General features: G+C 38.4%; 1 protein-coding gene across 1 annotated transcript in view; it reads left to right on the top strand.

Moving 5' to 3' along the window:
• Positions 1-17,003, top strand: part of ATAD2 (ATPase family AAA domain containing 2) — a 29,364-nt gene that overhangs the window by 7,932 nt on the left and 4,429 nt on the right. Inside the window, exons 7-25 of the mRNA XM_083868872.1 lie at positions 112-222; positions 694-772; positions 1,704-1,796; positions 2,713-2,821; positions 3,050-3,165; positions 3,833-4,007; positions 4,641-4,729; positions 5,071-5,230; positions 6,523-6,613; positions 7,033-7,347; positions 8,280-8,385; positions 9,670-9,853; positions 11,326-11,511; positions 12,820-12,955; positions 13,108-13,304; positions 14,586-14,745; positions 15,105-15,227; positions 15,325-15,465; positions 16,606-16,959. Coding sequence (XP_083724998.1) covers positions 112-222; positions 694-772; positions 1,704-1,796; positions 2,713-2,821; positions 3,050-3,165; positions 3,833-4,007; positions 4,641-4,729; positions 5,071-5,230; positions 6,523-6,613; positions 7,033-7,347; positions 8,280-8,385; positions 9,670-9,853; positions 11,326-11,511; positions 12,820-12,955; positions 13,108-13,304; positions 14,586-14,745; positions 15,105-15,227; positions 15,325-15,465; positions 16,606-16,959 — 2,925 coding nt within the window. The remainder of the gene's footprint in view (positions 1-111; positions 223-693; positions 773-1,703; positions 1,797-2,712; positions 2,822-3,049; positions 3,166-3,832; positions 4,008-4,640; positions 4,730-5,070; positions 5,231-6,522; positions 6,614-7,032; positions 7,348-8,279; positions 8,386-9,669; positions 9,854-11,325; positions 11,512-12,819; positions 12,956-13,107; positions 13,305-14,585; positions 14,746-15,104; positions 15,228-15,324; positions 15,466-16,605; positions 16,960-17,003) is intronic.

Genomic DNA, 17,003 nt, shown 5'->3' with positions numbered 1-17,003 from the left:
CTACAGCAGAAAAGGCTTTGGACTGGTGGGAATACATGGGATGTAGTGCATTTTGAATTTAATATAACTTGCAACAGTACTTAAACAGTGCAATGTAATGTTGATGTGCAGGGGGTTCCTCAGAAGAAAGTGAAGCCAAAGAAGATGATGGTGAGGACACTCAAAAGCGTTACTCCTTTCGGCAGAGGAAAACTGTTGAGCGCTATCAAGCTCCACTGCAAAGTAGGTTACAGGCACAACTTCTCTTAAAAGCTCATTTCTTGCATGAAGTGCAGCTGTTATGGGGTTTTTTAAGAATGAAAATGTGTGCACACACTCAACTTCTATTTAAATATCTTACCTGCAGTTTTTTAAATGCATGTATGCTGTGCACATTCTGTTTCTTTGCTTTTTGGCATCCTTATTGTTGTTTTTCAATACAAATACTACCTATGCATCCTTGAAAAAATAGTCATTAAATAGGCTTGATGACTTTACTCTTGTGGTTTTCAGTTCTTAAAATTCAGGTGTGTATGTTTTTGCTTTTATTGTGCACTGATTTTAAAAAATAGCCTCTTCCTCCCCACCCTTGAAACTTCCCTAGAACTTAGAGATGGGTGATACATGTCCCATTCTCTGCCTCTTTTAGTATCCTGCTTTCTCTTAAAAAGGAATAATGTTAAAAACAAGGTTTTTTTGCTCTGTTTTCAACAGAACCAAGACAACGTAAGATGTATTTTTCAGACAGGTCTTCACCTGTCAGACAGAGAGATTCATGCAAGGGAACTAACAGGTATGAGTTTGGTTCGTGGTAGTTCTTTCTCAGTAGTTCTGTCATTCATGTGACTGAATAGTGATTTCAAGGGTTTTTGGACTCTAATTTTGGGAATTAGATATTAACAGTATGGTTATTGCTGTGGTAGTCTGGGGTATAAAGAAAGCAAATATTGGGGGGAAACCCATCCTTTTTACTGGCCATTAGATTTTATTAGAAAATGCAGTTTCTGTGGTGGTGATGAGATTATATAACTGAATTAATTTGTTCTGGATTGAAACCAAAATCTCCCTCTGAAAATCTCAGTTTTATCTTGAAGGATGGAAATTATTTTCTTAAAACTAAAAACCATTTAGTTAGAGTATGGAAGTATTAATGAATTTTTTTTTTTAACACTCAGGTAGTGTTTCTGGTTTCTCTTTGAAATTGGTTCAAGTTTCTATATGAAACTATACTTAAAGCAAGAAAAATGCTAAATTAAGTTCTAAATTACAAATTGCAGTAGTAATGACAAATAAGTTTAGCATCCTGCAAGTGTTAATGCCTTTCCTTGCTAGATAGGAGCACTTTATTTAGCATCCTTGAAAACAGGCAGTTAGGGAAGGAGGGAGTTCTGAAACCAAATTTTGAAATTAAAGGGTTGTTGTTTCACAGAGGAGATACATAATGCAAGTGAAACTTGATTTGTGTGTGAGAGCATGTGGACAAAAGGAGGAATAACTTTGTTAAGAAATTTCTTTGCACACGGTTAAACTTTTTCCCTTCCTAATAAAAATCAAATTTTGGTGTCGCAAAGAAAATCACATAATGTAGTTTGAAATCAGATTCATAAGGAGTACAATAATCTGGAAATTTACTAGATCTCAAAGTAAACTGAGGTAGTGATCACTTAAATTTTGATATTACTTAGTGTTTAATTTTTTTTATTTGTTTGTTTGAATGTTTGCAGACGGAGACACACAATCCCCAGCAGTGATTCCTCTTCCTCATCTGATGATGAAGAGGATTTTGAAAGGCAGAGGAAGAACAGAAATTTAAGAAGGTTAATGCAATTGGAGAACAGGGGAGGAAGGAGATTATTTGGGAGGACTTTACATCTTCCTAACTGTGAAGTGTTACCATCTTTCTCTTGTTCAGTTTCTAAATTCTGGCAATCGTATGTGTTGATACAACTGTAACTGGACTCTCTACAACTGGATTTTTAGAATTTATTTTAATAAGCAATTTGATTTATAGGTGGCAATGGGCCTAGCAACACTTCAGTGAAATTTCTTAATATAAAATTCTATTACTCCTTTGCTTTACAGTAGCTGATTCAGAGAGAAAGCCACTATAACAGAGGATGTTACAAATAGAGGAAATTACGAAGATTTGGTTTCTTAACAAATGCTCCAGAAAAACTGTTTTAGTAACAGTCTAACAGATACGTTTTCAGCCTGATGTCTCAGATGTCTTTCAGAGTATCTACTGGCACACAGGGGCCTTGGGAAGGACTGGCAGTGATAGGCAGCCTTCATAATGTTAAAACCAACTGGAATAAGTATCATCTTGGGCTGTAACTTTTTGTGTATTGAAGTTAAAAGTATTAGAAAAGTATTAATGTATTTGGGGGTCAGGAGGGGCAGTTTTCCTCGCACAAATCATTATCTATCCATGGTCTGCACATAAGGAATAACCTGTTCTAAGATTGTATTCCTACATATGCTCTGTTGACTGGCATGGATATTTATAAGTGCTAAGAGTTGTTAAAATAATTAACTCAGTTTAATATCTGGAGTGACCAGTTTCCTTTCTTTACTTGTGGACATTAAACATAAAACAGTTGGAACAATTATTTAACAATTCAGGAAGTTTAAACTCATTTATAAGATCTTCTGCATTCACTTGTTATTGTTAAAAAATCAAAAATCCAGATGTAAGTTAGAAAGCACCTTTCTTTTCTCCTTAATTCAAATCAGGTCTCCTCCTGTGAACTTTCGGAAAAGTGACTTAAAGGGAGTTCACAAAGATCACATGAAAATCGGAGCCAGTCTGGCTGATGTCGATCCAGTGCAAATAGATTGTTCAGTAAGTATGTTTACTGCTTTGTGTCAGTGAGACATTTTCAGTAATTATAAAATACAGTATTTCATACTGTAATGAGCTGTCTGTTACTGCCTTGGCTTACAGTTTTATTTCAAGCAGTTTGAAAATTGGCTTGAATGTTTCCTTCATGCTGACATCTAATTTCTGATGGAACTTTATCAAAAGTTACAGCTTTAACATCTAAAATCTGTTCCATTGTTTTCATCTTAGGTACGATTTGATGGTGTTGGTGGTCTTGCTGACCACATTTCAGCTTTAAAAGAGATGGTTGTTTTTCCATTGCTTTATCCAGAAGTCTTTGAGAGGTTCAAAATTCAACCTCCAAGGTAAGGGATGCCATTTAAAACTGTTAATTCTAGTTCACCTATTTTCAGGAAAATACTCAACTGAAGTATTGTTATGTTTCCATGCTTCAGCGTTTTAAGTGTTGATGCTTTTGGGGTTTATTTAGCAGCAGAAAAAAGTAATTTTTAAACAGGTGAGACTATGTTTTAAGTGTCTTGCCATCAAAAAAGGGGAGCTGGAATGGTTTTGAGTTCTGCATACAAGTGGACTTGATCAGTCTGTAAGTGGTAGTCAACTGCAGTTGGTTTTGTGAAAGTCCAATTGTCAGTTCCACCAACTCTTTTTCCAAGAATTCCAGTGTCAGTTTTACAGTTGATTGGAGTTGTAACTAGAACCTTGCAGTGCTCATTGTGCTTGGGCTAAAAAAATGCATCTGTCCACTTTTTACACAGCTGAATGGGTTCTGTGTTATGAAATGAAATTATTAGAGACTTAATTGTTAGATTTACATATTCTGGGCCATCAACAGTCAGTCATGGTATATTGAAATAGGGCTTTGGATTCTTTGGTTTCAGTAACTTCAAAAGTATAACAAACGAGAGCTTTGTTTAGGAGAGAACAGTTGTGTACTTCAGGGATAAGGGTGGTAACAGGAACTTTTCTGTGATATTTTTCTCATGTGAATTTTTTTTTTTTTTTTAATTGCAGAGGCTGTCTATTCTATGGCCCACCAGGGACTGGAAAGACATTAGTTGCTCGTGCACTTGCTAATGAATGTAGCCAAGGTGACAGGAGAGTAGCCTTTTTCATGAGAAAAGGTGCTGACTGCCTGAGTAAATGGGTCGGGGAATCAGAACGACAGCTCCGTTTGTTATTTGATCAGGTATGGTCAAAATGTGCATTGTGTTCTGTCTGAGTTGTAGCTAACTTTCTGTGCTGAAGAACAATTATTTTTCTTTTTTTGTCAACTCCTTCCATTGAAGCGGGATTGTCAGTGTTTCCTTTTTCAGTAACATTTTTAGAGGCTTGAAGTCTTGAGATGCATTAGGAAAAATGAGTAAAGCAGTCAAGAGCACCTTGCAAAGCAACACACTCCCCCAGCTCCTTGCCTCAGGAAAGAAAAATTCAAACAGCAGCAAAAAAGGTTTCAAGAAGTGGTGACTTTTGATCAGAGGGAAACAAATGCAGGCTGAAAGCATGGTTATTTTGAAACTGGCAACAAAGGTTGTTCCCAGAACCTGTAATTGAATTAAGTCCCAGCTCTGTTCTTGGTGGTTGCCAAATAGCTGTAAAAACCAGCTGTGTGATTTGTTTCCTGTCACCCATCTCAGTGGGTTGACCTATGCTCCTGCCTTCTGTTACTCAAGACACTTCACTACTTTAGATCAATGAGTAGAAATCCCTGATGGTCTGAAAAATCTGCTTCCAGTGACTTTGCAACCAGAGTGCTGTTTGTGCATTTCTCCTCAAATAGTGCTGTTTTCCTGATGTCAATATTCCTGTGTTTTCACTGTAGGCCTACCAGATGCGACCTTCAATTATTTTCTTTGATGAGATCGATGGCCTTGCTCCTGTACGGTCTAGTAAACAAGACCAGGTTCATAGGTAGGACATGTTTTGTATCAACATAGAAGCTGCTTGTTCTTTGTGAAAAGAAGACCCAACCTATTTAACTTGATGTGACATATTCATTTATCCTGAAAACCACCTGTAATTCAGTACTACTTAATTTCAGATAATCTTTAAATAGTAATTAAAAACAATTCACTAAACTTGATAACAGCACAAGGTCTGTGTTACCTTATCTATTTTGTTATGTTTAAAATGACTTGTCTTTTTCTTGTCAGCATTTTATCAATAAGAGCTTGTCCTTTCTCAGTGAGCATTGATGATTACATGGAACTGAAGAAAATTAACTGCTAAATAAAACCATATTCTTCTCTTAGCTCTGTTGTAGCAACACTTCTGGCACTTATGGATGGCTTGGACAGCAGAGGAGAGGTTGTGGTGATTGGAGCCACCAACAGGCTGGATTCTATAGATCCTGCTCTGCGAAGACCAGGACGCTTTGATCGAGAGTTTCTCTTCGGCTTGCCAAACAAAGAGGTCAGAACTTCAGCTCAACTTCAGTGCTTAATGTGGCAGAGTCTGTCTTTGTAACAAACCCCTGCAACACGGCAGGATTGTGGAGTAGTGGAAGTCTCCTCAGTATTGTACCACTTGGACAAAAGAGGGCCCTCAAGAGAGACTGTGCTGTACTGTGCAGGGCAGACCTGGCACTGAATATGTATCATTAAGATGGTTGTTATAGGTAGCTAGTCCTCTGATTATTAGTTTTGGGTTCTCTGCACTCAGCGAGGAGAACGGGGTGCTGTTAGTCTCCAAAATGTTTAAAAATGACTTTATGAGAATTAGTTAAGGAGTACTACTGTAGCATTGTGAAATTGAAAGAAATGGTGTCCAGACAAGAATTATTTTTTGGTGACTTGGATTTGAACAAAAATGTGAAGCCACTGCACAGGTGCAGAACTAGGGAAGCTTCTAGATCAATGACAATTGGCAGTGAAAAAAAATATTGTTGGTGGGGGTAGCAAGCAAAACTGGAATGCAGTGTTTCTTTCTGGCTATCACTGATAGTTCTTTTTCTTAGCACTTTTTGGAAAATGCTGAATTGAATGCTGGTAAAAGTGCACTAAGCAGTGTATTTAACACAAACATTTTTCTCCCATTTTTATCTGTTCTCAGTAACAGGAGAGGAGATGCCATGAAACAGATCTAATACACACTTCCCCACTGTGGAAGAATTTTAGAAATCTGCCATAATTAGTCCGTACCACGAAAGGCTTCAGTAAAAGTCCTGCTAAGACCAGAGATGGAGATAGGCAGCATTTGACATTTTCTAGATGAGTGACAATAATTTGAGTCATAATTATTGTTCTGCTTACTAGTAACAGTAGCAACTGGGAATGGAGTTGCTAGGACTGTTTTCTTTCCATGAGCTGTCAGAAGAGCAAATTTGATGAACTAATGGGACTGCCACCATGAAATTTTACTGAATTTGAGAGAATTCTCTGTAAAAAATCTGTTTCCAGTTAAGTTTGGGGTTTTTTACTGCAGTGTTTTGTTCTGGATCTCACACTTGTGAAAACTCACTTTTTATGGAAGATGTAGGTGCCTTTTACTTCATTGCAGCCCTCAGCAAGAGTTTAATATAACAAATTTAGAACCAGGAAATTTCCTGCTTGAAAAAACAGCATATTAACTGACCCTTAAAATACTTCAGAGTTTAGCAGATTAAAAAAGTATTTATATTAGTGTGAGGGTTTGGGGGATTTTGTGTTGTGTTTGTTTTAAGAGAAAATTTAGTACAAACTAAAATGCAAGTGTTTCATTTTCAGGCAAGAAAGGAGATTTTCAAAATTCACACACGAGACTGGACCCTGAAGCCATTGGACAAGTTTCTTGAAGAGCTGGCTGAGAAATGTGTTGGTGAGTTTGAAAACACTGTAGGTTACTGCAGCACTTGAGTCGTGGGGAACTGGAGTTTGTTCCAGGCAGTACTTGAGCTGTTGTGCCTTGTTGTAGAGCAAGGCAGTGGCATGTTTTGGGAGCAAACCAAGACAGATGCTGCTTTTGGTTTTCTTTTCTTCTCAGAACACTGAATGAGTTTAGGCCATCTTTCCCAGGAGTAAAGTTTTGACTAGGGGGCCGCTACCTTAGTGCAAGATATCAGGCTGTGAGGCACATGTCAAAACTTCCCTGCAGTGCAGTAATTCTTTAAATTATCTTTACCCTGTTAATTTTTGGCTGCATGCGAAGTCTTTCATTGTTTCACTTCAGAAATCTTGGCCTTGACTTTGGTGTTACCTGAGCCTGGCAAAACATTTGATTCTTGTTTTGTTCGTTAGGATACTGTGGTGCTGATATTAAAGCCTTGTGTGCTGAAGCTGCACTCTGTGCTTTGCGCCGCCGCTACCCTCAGATCTATGAGAGGAGTGAGAAACTGCAGTTGGACATCGCTTCCATTAAAATAACAGCAAAAGATTTTGTCATGGCCATGCAGAAGACTGTTCCAGCTTCACAGAGGTCTGTGGCTTCACCTGGGCGAGCCCTATCACCTATTTTAAAACCACTGTTAGAAAACACGTTGGAAAGAATTTTGCAAGCCTTACAGAGAGTATTTCCCCACGCAGAGCTTGCACTGAAGAAGGACCAACAGCAAGGTATAACAACAACATCCACTCATTTAAAATTCTCCCAAAGCAAAAGCTTCTGATATGTGCAATAACACACACAAACCTCTCAGCCATAATGACAGTTCAGTTTCATAACCTGGATGTGCAGAGTGTTGGATGGGAGCTATGACTTGCAATATGCACTGTTTTAGTAGTTGTACTTTAGAGCTTGGCTTCCACAGCATAGGTGAGCTCATGCTCCTGACTACCTCAGCCTTGATCAGGTTTAGTTTGTCAGTTGGTGAGAACAAACTGATACTGATACACTCTGTCTTGATTAATGGATGTCTGTGAATAGTTGCTGTGCTAATCTCTGGAGAGTGTTCTCCCTTTAGAGCTGGGATTGTTTGCATTGATGAAACAGAAGCAGAGACCCACCAACACAATGAAAGCATTGGGCTGGGAGGTGGATAATTGTGCCTCCTCTCTGTTGTCCACCTCCCGTTATCTCCTCCTTTTGTGATCTTTGAGGAGCCTCATTTAGAAGTTGTATTGGTCTTTATACTCTCACTAGTTCTGGACAAATGGAAGTCTATGGTCATTACATTCACTTAATTCCTTCACATCTGGTGCAAGAACCTGTTCCAAAAAGCAGTGGTCTCATTGGGTTTTTCAGGTGTCTAGGAAGTACAGAAGCTGTTCCTAATTAAATTTATTCCAAGGGGAAAAAAACTCCCAAGTTTTTGTCAGAGAAACCTGATACAAATTGTGGAACATTGGACAGCTTTGTAGGGACTGTGCAATCTCCTTACATCTGTGGTAGAATGAACCCTATATGAAAATGGCATTCATCATTTGCTTTCAAATGAAATACAAGAGAATGGTTTCCTGCACTGATTGCAAAGATGTATTAGTGCAAGAGTGAGATTTGAACTATTCAGGAAAGTCAACAAAGCTCTTATCTTTAAATCCTATTTTAGGAAATGATGTGATTGACAGTGAAGAGGAATCACCATCAATCTTTGAAGAGAATCCAACTCGTAAAAAGCCTGATCGTGAAAAGGCAGAATTCCTCACTTTAAACAGGTCTTGTTTGTCCCCTTTATGTTTCCATTTTTAAGATGTCCAGGTCTGTAAACTGTTTTGTTGTAAGAGGTTCTGGATAGAGTGATGGGTGTGGGGGGGTTGGTCAGTATTTGCAAGAAGTAAATGTGGTAATCCAGCTGGGTATTAATGTTCTAATTGAATACACTGTCTGGCCCATCACACTGACTGGCCCAGCCCCATTTGCCTAAATCAAACAGATTATTAGAACGTGTTGATTTAATCCAAAGGTTCAAGACCTAAAATGTGCTGTCTGCCCTTTTAGCTTAAAAAAAATCCTAAGGATTTGTGTAGCCGTCTTTTGCCTTTCTGCCTTCCAAGATTGTTAAATCAGAAATGAAATGGAAAAATGGCTTGTTAAAACACTGTGAGAAAAACAGTGTCAGCATTTTGTACCTTCAACCTGCAGAGTTTGTTAATATTTTGATGTTTTATTGTGGCAGTTGTATAAATCAACAGCTGAAGCACTAGATTATTGTCATCACTGCTGGGTCAGTTATTCTTCTCCCTTTCTATTGCTGTGCTGTCCAGAAAATGTGACCTGCTGAGCTTGGTCTCTATGATCTTTGACTTCAGCAAGTAAACGTACAACAGTCTTGAGGTAGAAAAACCCACAAACCTCTTCACAAGTGTGTTTCATGCTCATAAAACAAGATGATTAGGAAGTTAATAGACAATTCAAAGAGGAAACCATAGAAGTAATTTAACCAAGCCAATTGTGTGCTTCTTCAGATACAGCTTATGTGTTTCAGTGCCTGTGTTAGGTTTTTTTTCTAGAAATGTTGGTTTGCTTCTTCCTTACCATCTCCAGGCACTACAGCCAAATTTTAGCTAAACTTAGTAGGTGTAGAGATCTTAGTTACTTAAAGTCAAGACCCATTGAAAATGGTTGTGTGCGTGGGGTGAAGAGACCCAGATTGATTTGTGCTTAGAAAGAAAGAGTTGATGTTCTGCCCCCTATCAGGTCACTGACCAGTTGTGTGTGTGTATTTGGCTGGACAGCTTCACTGAAGGATTTAAGAGCTCTGACTTAACCCAGCTAAAGGAATGTCAGACATGCTGGGGACTGGCAGGATTTCTTAGTGGAGGCATGGTACCAGTTTTTGAGAAAATAGGTTTTGATAGTCTTCCTGATCACAGACCAGCTTATTATTTGGTGGAATATGGACTGTATATACAAAAAAAAAAGCATGTAAGAAAAAACTTGAACATGTGTGTGCCTATTGATCACTTGTTTTTAAACTTGTTTTCTTCCTGCTGTTGTAGAAATCCTCGTTGCCAGCCAACATCTTTCAGGCCACGGTTCTTGTTAGTTGAAGATCCAGGGTGTGGGCAGGCTTTTCATCTGGCACCTGCAGTAATCCACGCCCTGGAGAAGTTTCCCGTTTATACACTAGACCTGCCTGCCTTGTTTGTGAGCATCACTTCTCCAGAAGAAACATGTGCACAGGTATCTTTTTTGTCATTAATCTGGTAGGAGTCATAAACTGTATATAAACTTGGGAAATAAGCACAATTCATTGTTAGTGGAGGAGGCCTGGTTGGAATATGCTGTTATGTTTATTTCTGTCTGGAAATCCACTTTTTTTCTAGATGGAATGATACCGTATTAGGATGTTATACATAGTCATGTTTTCTATTTGAAAAGAAGTAGCCAGGGTGTTGCAGCTGGGGAAGATGAGAGGTGCTGCTAATAAAGCACTCTCTGGCAAAAAATCCTACTGGTCCGTGTCTGATCCAAGAAGTTTTCATTGCTTCTTAAGCCTCTGTGCTCTCAGTAGATGGGTCTGTATCAGCCTGAAGGCATCATGCACTTTCTGAAGGCCTATTTTTTATTGTCTTCATAGGACACTCAAAGTTTGGGGGGGAAAAGGCTTCTTTTTTTACCTGTACAGCTTGCAGCACTGCAGTACATGCAGTAATGGAATTAAAATTCATCTAACCCTTAGATTGTTACACTGGTGTACTTTCCATCACTCGGAAAATTTAAATACAACCAAATTTAGTGGTGATTTCCTTCTTCTTTAGTTTTAAGCAGGGAATACGTGTTATTGTTTGGCATTGCTGTATTAAAATATTCTGACCTTTAGTAGCAGCACTGGAGAGCTGTAGGAGTCAGGACAGACACATTCCATGGCTGGTTTGTCACACAGGAGGAGCAGTTTTCCTTTTGTTATGTGATGGTTGCATCTGTGGACTACCCTGTGTAGTGACTGCCTGGGTGTACCATGTGTGCTTCCCACCTTTTGACAGGAAACTCTCTGAATATTGTTAATCTGAGAGGGCACGTGGAGAAGTTTGTCACTTCCCTCTGGCAGTAGATGCATTTTGTCTCCTGCGATTGAGGTGCCATCTGTAAGCAGTGGCTTGTGCTCTTCCAAAGCATATCATCTGGTCTGATGGATCCTTTGGTATTAAGAAGTTGTGATTTAGCTCCTCAGGCAGACAAAACAATGGTCACCTGTTACAATGCTCGAATTTATGCATTGTAAGCAGGCTTCTCAGACAGGTCTTTGTTTGTCTGTGTTGGGTACGTGCCTGCTCTGAACTGATACTGGTATGGTTGCAGTTGTGTGGCAATTTCTCCAGGCTAATACATTTTGCTGAAGGGCTAGTCTTGTTTTTTTCAGGCACACCACCAGACTGGCTGACTGCTGAGGCTCTTTAAGAGTTCTCTTACACCTTACACTTCTTACACCTAAATAGTTTTGAAATTGGGCAGAGATTCAAGTCTGTGTAGCCATGTCTGTGTTTGAGTCAAAGTGAAAATTTTACCTTATTGTTAAGGAGTAGTTAATTTACTGGTTTGTCCTGGTGTTTTAGCTTCATGTATTCCTATTTCATAAGATAGTTTGATGGGTAGTTATTTAGTACCCTGTTCTAGAGGATGTAGTTTTCTTATCTGAGCTTTCATTTTGCCAGTTGATGCGAGAAGCTCAAAGAACAGCACCAAGTATTATTTATGTCCCACAAATCCCTTTGTGGTGGGAGACTGTTGGACCTACAGTGAAAGCTGTTTTTACAACACTACTGCAGAACATCCCAACGTTTGCTCCGGTTCTGCTCCTTGCAACAACAGATGTGAAACATGGAGATCTCCCAGAAGAGGTATTTATCAATACTTTTTTTACTCTTCCTTTTTTGCTTGTTAGTTCATAACTCCTTGAAGACTGGGAATGCTGTGCCACTCTAAAGTGAATTCATACTGTTACTATTTAGGCACCCAAGCCCTCTTAAAAGTCTTTTAAAATTTTGCTTAGATGAAACAATGCTGAAAGCATTTGTCTAAATCGTTTTTTGAGTAAAACGATTGACTTCAACCCAACTCTTTCACCCTTCTCACACACTGCTGCTTATTAGACAGATGTACAAATTTGCTTCAGGCAGTCAGTTTGGTGACTGCAAGATGGTGAGGTGTGTGCTTAGCAAAGAATATACAGTGCTTGAGATAGGAATAATAGGATTGTTTTACTGAAAAGTGAAAGATATTTTTACTGAAAAAGTACAGTGGTCACACTGTTACTGATGGAATGTAGTTTCAGATTAAAATAATTTCATTATTATTTCAGTTTCTTTTTACATCTGGTACGTGAAAACTTGACATACTGGAAAGATAAAGTCCAATTTCCATTTAAGTAACTTGGAAATCAATTTTTAGTTGTTTAGTTAATCAATTTTAGTTTAATTTCCTTAAAAAAAATCAGTAAGACTACCTACTGGGCTTTCTAGACATTTGTGCTAGTACAACTACCTCCCTCCCCTCAAGCTGCACTGGGATTTCAGAAACAACATCAGAGTGTTAAAGGAAGGTGTTCAAAATGTAAATATAATGAATATAATGCTCTGATTATTTTGCTTTGGTAGCAAAAATTTTTGTGCTGTTAATAAATGCTTTCCAAAATAAGGAATGAAATTACTTGCATGCCCTTTGTTAATAGAGATGGAAAAACAGAATACAACCTGCAAATGTGCAACTTTAGACACTTCATTTAAATTAACTAAAAATAAAATTTTAAAAGCCACCTTAACAAAAAGCTGACAGTTGTGTGTTGAACCTTGCCCGTTCCCCTATAGCTACCATAAAGATTCAAGCTAAAGAACAGAAAGGCAGGTAAATATAAAATAACCAGCCTTGGAAGTGGTGATGGTCAACTCTCTCAGAGGTTTATCACATTTTTTTTCATAGAGTCTAAGCTCTAGACAGTATTATTCCTCAGAGCAGGTGGTTTTAATTGAATTAATTTAATTAATGCTATGAAAATTTAGCCTTTTAAAGCCAAGAAGATGACTTTATATAGCTTTTCTTACCCAGATAAGTATTCGGTTTAGTTTAGAAAGGTACTCACCTTTTTGGAATACAATGTAAAAAATGTGTGTGGCCTTATATCTGAAATACCTTTTCTCCTTATGCTTTAGATAAAAGCTTTATTTAACAATGATAGTGAAGAAGTTTTCAAAATCCGGTGGCCTACCTGTGCTGAAAGAAAACGTTTTTTTGAGGACTTAGTTATGAAGCAAGCTGCTGAACCTCCTCCATCAAAAAACAACTCAGGTGAGGATATTCAAAACATAAAACTTTGCTAGCAGTAAGTTAACAGCTAATACAATACAGTGCATCCTTTGGGGGTAATTATCTATCAATTATTTTTCATGTTCTTGTATTTGAGTACCATCAATTGACTAAAATTTTCCAATTAATTTAAGCTCGGCAGTCATTGGAAGTTCTGCCTGTAGCTCCGCCACCTAAGCCTCGACAGCTGACAGAGCAAGAAATAAAACAACTGGAGGAGCAGGAGGAGGACACCTTGCGTGAACTGAGGATTTATTTAAGGGATGTGACTCACAGACTTGTCATTGACAGACGTTTCAGGGCATTCACAAAGCCAGTGGACCTAGAGGAGGTAAATTAGTGTTGACCTGCAACCCCGTTATACCTGCGTGAATTCACAATTTCTCTGTGTGTGGGTTCCTTGGTGTTCATGTGTTCTTTCTAGGAAGGTTGATTTTTGTCTTTAGTGTAGTATGTCATATATGTCTCATTTAGTATTATGAATCTCCAGGATACAGGAAGTGAATTTTTGTTTTGCTTTTATATTTTTTGACTCTTCGGGTCATCAAATGTCTGTTATTTGAGTGTTTGCTGAAGTCCCTGTGTTCCTTCTAAAACCTCTTAAAAACTTTCCATTATTTCCATTAGAAATTTCTGTGAATTAGAGTATTTCCATTAGAAGGGTCATCCAACAAAGATTATCTAGTCCAAGTCCAAATTATATCAAATGCCAACACAGTTTGCTTGTGAAAAGGCTTTGATATGTAAGTGTATTATAGCACTAAAAAGGAGAGTGCTCTTTTTCTCTGTAATTATAAACAATACTTCAAGGGTTTTTTAATAAAGCCTAAAGCTCTTTAATTATCTCTCAATAGTTTCTTGCAAGAACAGGAGTAGAAGCAGCAATTTGTCAGATTTTCAGATTCTGTTCTCAGGGGGCTTTCCTTGGTATAAGATCAACCATAAAGGCTGTGTAGTTTTTTCTTCCTCCCACATGCTTCTCATTTAATTCATTAAATAAGTGTAGGCTGGGGCACATACTTCCAAGCTGAAGATTTGAGATAGCTTTGATTTTCCACAAGGTTCTGTTTCCCCAAATGTCCACTGACTTATTTCCTTTCCTTGTAGTTTCTAGATCTGAATAATCTAAACAAACATAGAAGTCCCCCTGTGAACTATTCATTAGGCTCCTTCTATTGTCTGAATAAAGAGTTTGGTACCTCTGGGTCAGGTGTCTCATTCTAGGTGCCTAGGACAGGTGCTTCAGAGGTGCAATTCCTGCAGCCTTTTTCTTGCTGCCAAAAACAAAGAGAATCTTGGGCAACTTTACTGAGAAATGGTTTTTGCTGTTATTTTTTGAAAGGAAGTGAAGTGAGTCCCACTCTGGGTGCTAGTTCCCTTCTCTGCCCCACACATTCTTCTGACCTCCCTGCTTCATTTTCCTTCTTATACTCTGTCTCTTCAAAGCCAGCTGAAACAGCCCTTCTATTTTCAAGAAACTAATTGGGTAATTTCTGCATCTTTGGATGTGTCATATTGGGATTTTTAAGAAGTCCTTTATTTGACTTGATGAAAAGAATTATTTTTGGTAGCTGCTACGTTAAATCTCTGAGCACATATGTTTTCTTTGTAGGTACCTGATTACAAGGCTGTTATTAAACAACCCATGGACCTCTCCACAGTTCTGTCCAAGATTGACACGCACCAGTACCCAACTGCAAGAGACTTTCTAAAAGACATTGATCTAATCTGTAGCAATGCTTTGGAGTACAATCCAGTTAAAGGTCCTGGAGGTGAGGATGTGGTTTTATCATTAATTTGTAAAAATTTTAAATGTACAAGTTGATGAATGTCATTTGTGTACAGTAGGTATGGGATTAGATCATTTAAAAGATCCCTAGAGAGCCTTTCTGGCCAGGCTGTGAACATTGCAGCATCAAATAAACTTATTTGGGCATGAAATTGTGGTAGACATGTTGATTGGAAACTACTGCTTTTGCTTTAATAATAACTTATCAGTTGGCATGGTGAAAAGATTGACTGAGAACCTTTCAGAACCTACCTATGGCAAGAGAAAAAACTTCCTAAGTAACCAAAATAAAGGGGTTCACTGGCTGGTAGAAAGTGCTCAACTCTGACTGTAAAATTTCAGATCGTCTCCTTAGGCACCGAGCGTGTGCTCTGAGGGATACTGCCTATTCCATAGTGAGGGAGGAAATGGATGAAGATTTTGAGCAACGCTGCCAAGAAATCAAAGAATCTCGTAAGCAAAGAGGTATGTTTTTTGACACTGAGAATTTAAAAGACTTGTCTCAGTATTTGTAACTAGCCATGCAAGACACCATTCTTTGCTTTCTCTTCTCCATTGCAAGGGTCAGACTGTGCTTCCTCTAACCTCTGTGTAATGCCAGAGGAGGACTCTGCTCCTGGATGTAAGGAAACAGACCCAAAGTGTAATGAAAAACTGCAGATGCCAGCAGGGCCTGTGGATGCCAGTACCCCCTGGTCTAAAGGCAAGTTGTGTTTTACTCACACTTCTCTGGAGAAGGTGCTGAAGCCTCTGTTCTTGTGACCTAACAGGTTCCTGTGATGCCTGGTTCTTCATGCCAGAGGCATTAAACTTTTATTATGCTGCAAAACATGTGATAAATCCAGAGGTAAAACATGGGATAAATTCAGTATGATAGTAAAATCCAAGTTCAATGGCTGGTTGATATTGTAAGACACTGCCCTTGGTGGCCCAACTTTTATTTAATGGCTCCTACATTGCTACCTCCTGAAGTCAAAAATGTTGTACATGGTAGTTTCGAAATGCTTACCTAGTTTTTAGTTATATGCAACAGTGTTTTCCCCTTCATCGCCCTCAAACATTAAACTCTATTCCTGTGGTTTCCAATTGAAGGGGAAAGGGTTAAAAAATGGGGAGCAATAATCATTGACATTTTAAAGAAAGATCATTATTTCTTCAGTTTTTCCTTTATTAAAAGGACATGGGAAAAAAAAAAAAAAAGGGAGGAGGGGGGCTTGGGTCTCTTTCAGTTCAAACACATGACATGATGTGACATTTCGTGGTCTTGCTGGCATATCTGGGAATTTTGCCACTGACTTGACCCACAGGCCTTGTGTGGTACTCCATGAGTACAGAGAATGGTGGGCAAAATGACATGGTTTTATTAAGCAAGGCTTACTGAATCAGAAAGCTTATGAGGTGTAAATATCTGTGGAAGATTTTTTTCTCCAGCAAATACTCCCTTTAAAGTGCCTCTTCAGTTCTTCCCAATGTGTCTGACCTTGTGAAGTTTACAGATTCTGAGGACTCATGTCCAAATGTGTTTCTGTTGTTCACATTTCACTTACTAAGTCACCTAATAGTCTTGCTTTGCACTAAGACTTCCTGTCTAAAGTAAGACTTATGTGTTCATAACATCTTGAAGTCTGATGGTTTTGTGAATTAAATTCTGTAGCTGGATTTTTTTAAAATCTAGTAGCTAACTGACCCCATTAAAATGCAGCTTTTTCTCTAGACACATGTCTGGGGAGATGAGCAGTGGTACTTAAGCTTATTTGGTCATTTTCCTTGTCAGACAAGTAAGATGAGTGTGCTTCTTGTTTTGGTAATGTTTTGGATTACTTTTGCTTGTACCTCTTTGTAGATAAGTCAAGAAGAAAACGCAGAAGGAATAGAGAGTCTCCAAGTATTGCAGCGAAGAGGAGGAATATTCAGTTCAATAAAGAGAATAAAATTCCTGAAGACCAAAATGAAGTAGAGAGTAATGAAGAGTCTAACACAGATTGCATTGAATTTGCATCCACTCAGGATGCTCCTATTGAAGAACATGAAAATGTGCTTCAAGAACGACAGAAAAATGGGACAGAAAATGAAAGAGAGAGAGTTCCCCTTGTGGGTAAATCTCCTGGAAAAAAGAGAGACCATTCAGACCAAAGAGAGCAGAGTGAGATGCCAGATTGCCAAAAAGCTGGTACTTCTGAAGACAGAGGTTCAAATGGTAAGTGAAAGATCAAACAGGTCATTTACCCCCTTCTTCCTGAG

Source organism: Zosterops lateralis, assembly GCF_965231275.1.
Source record: "Zosterops lateralis genome assembly, chromosome: 1".
Lineage (NCBI taxonomy): Eukaryota > Metazoa > Chordata > Aves > Passeriformes > Zosteropidae > Zosterops > Zosterops lateralis.
This window is presented reverse-complemented; position numbering and strand designations above follow the sequence as displayed.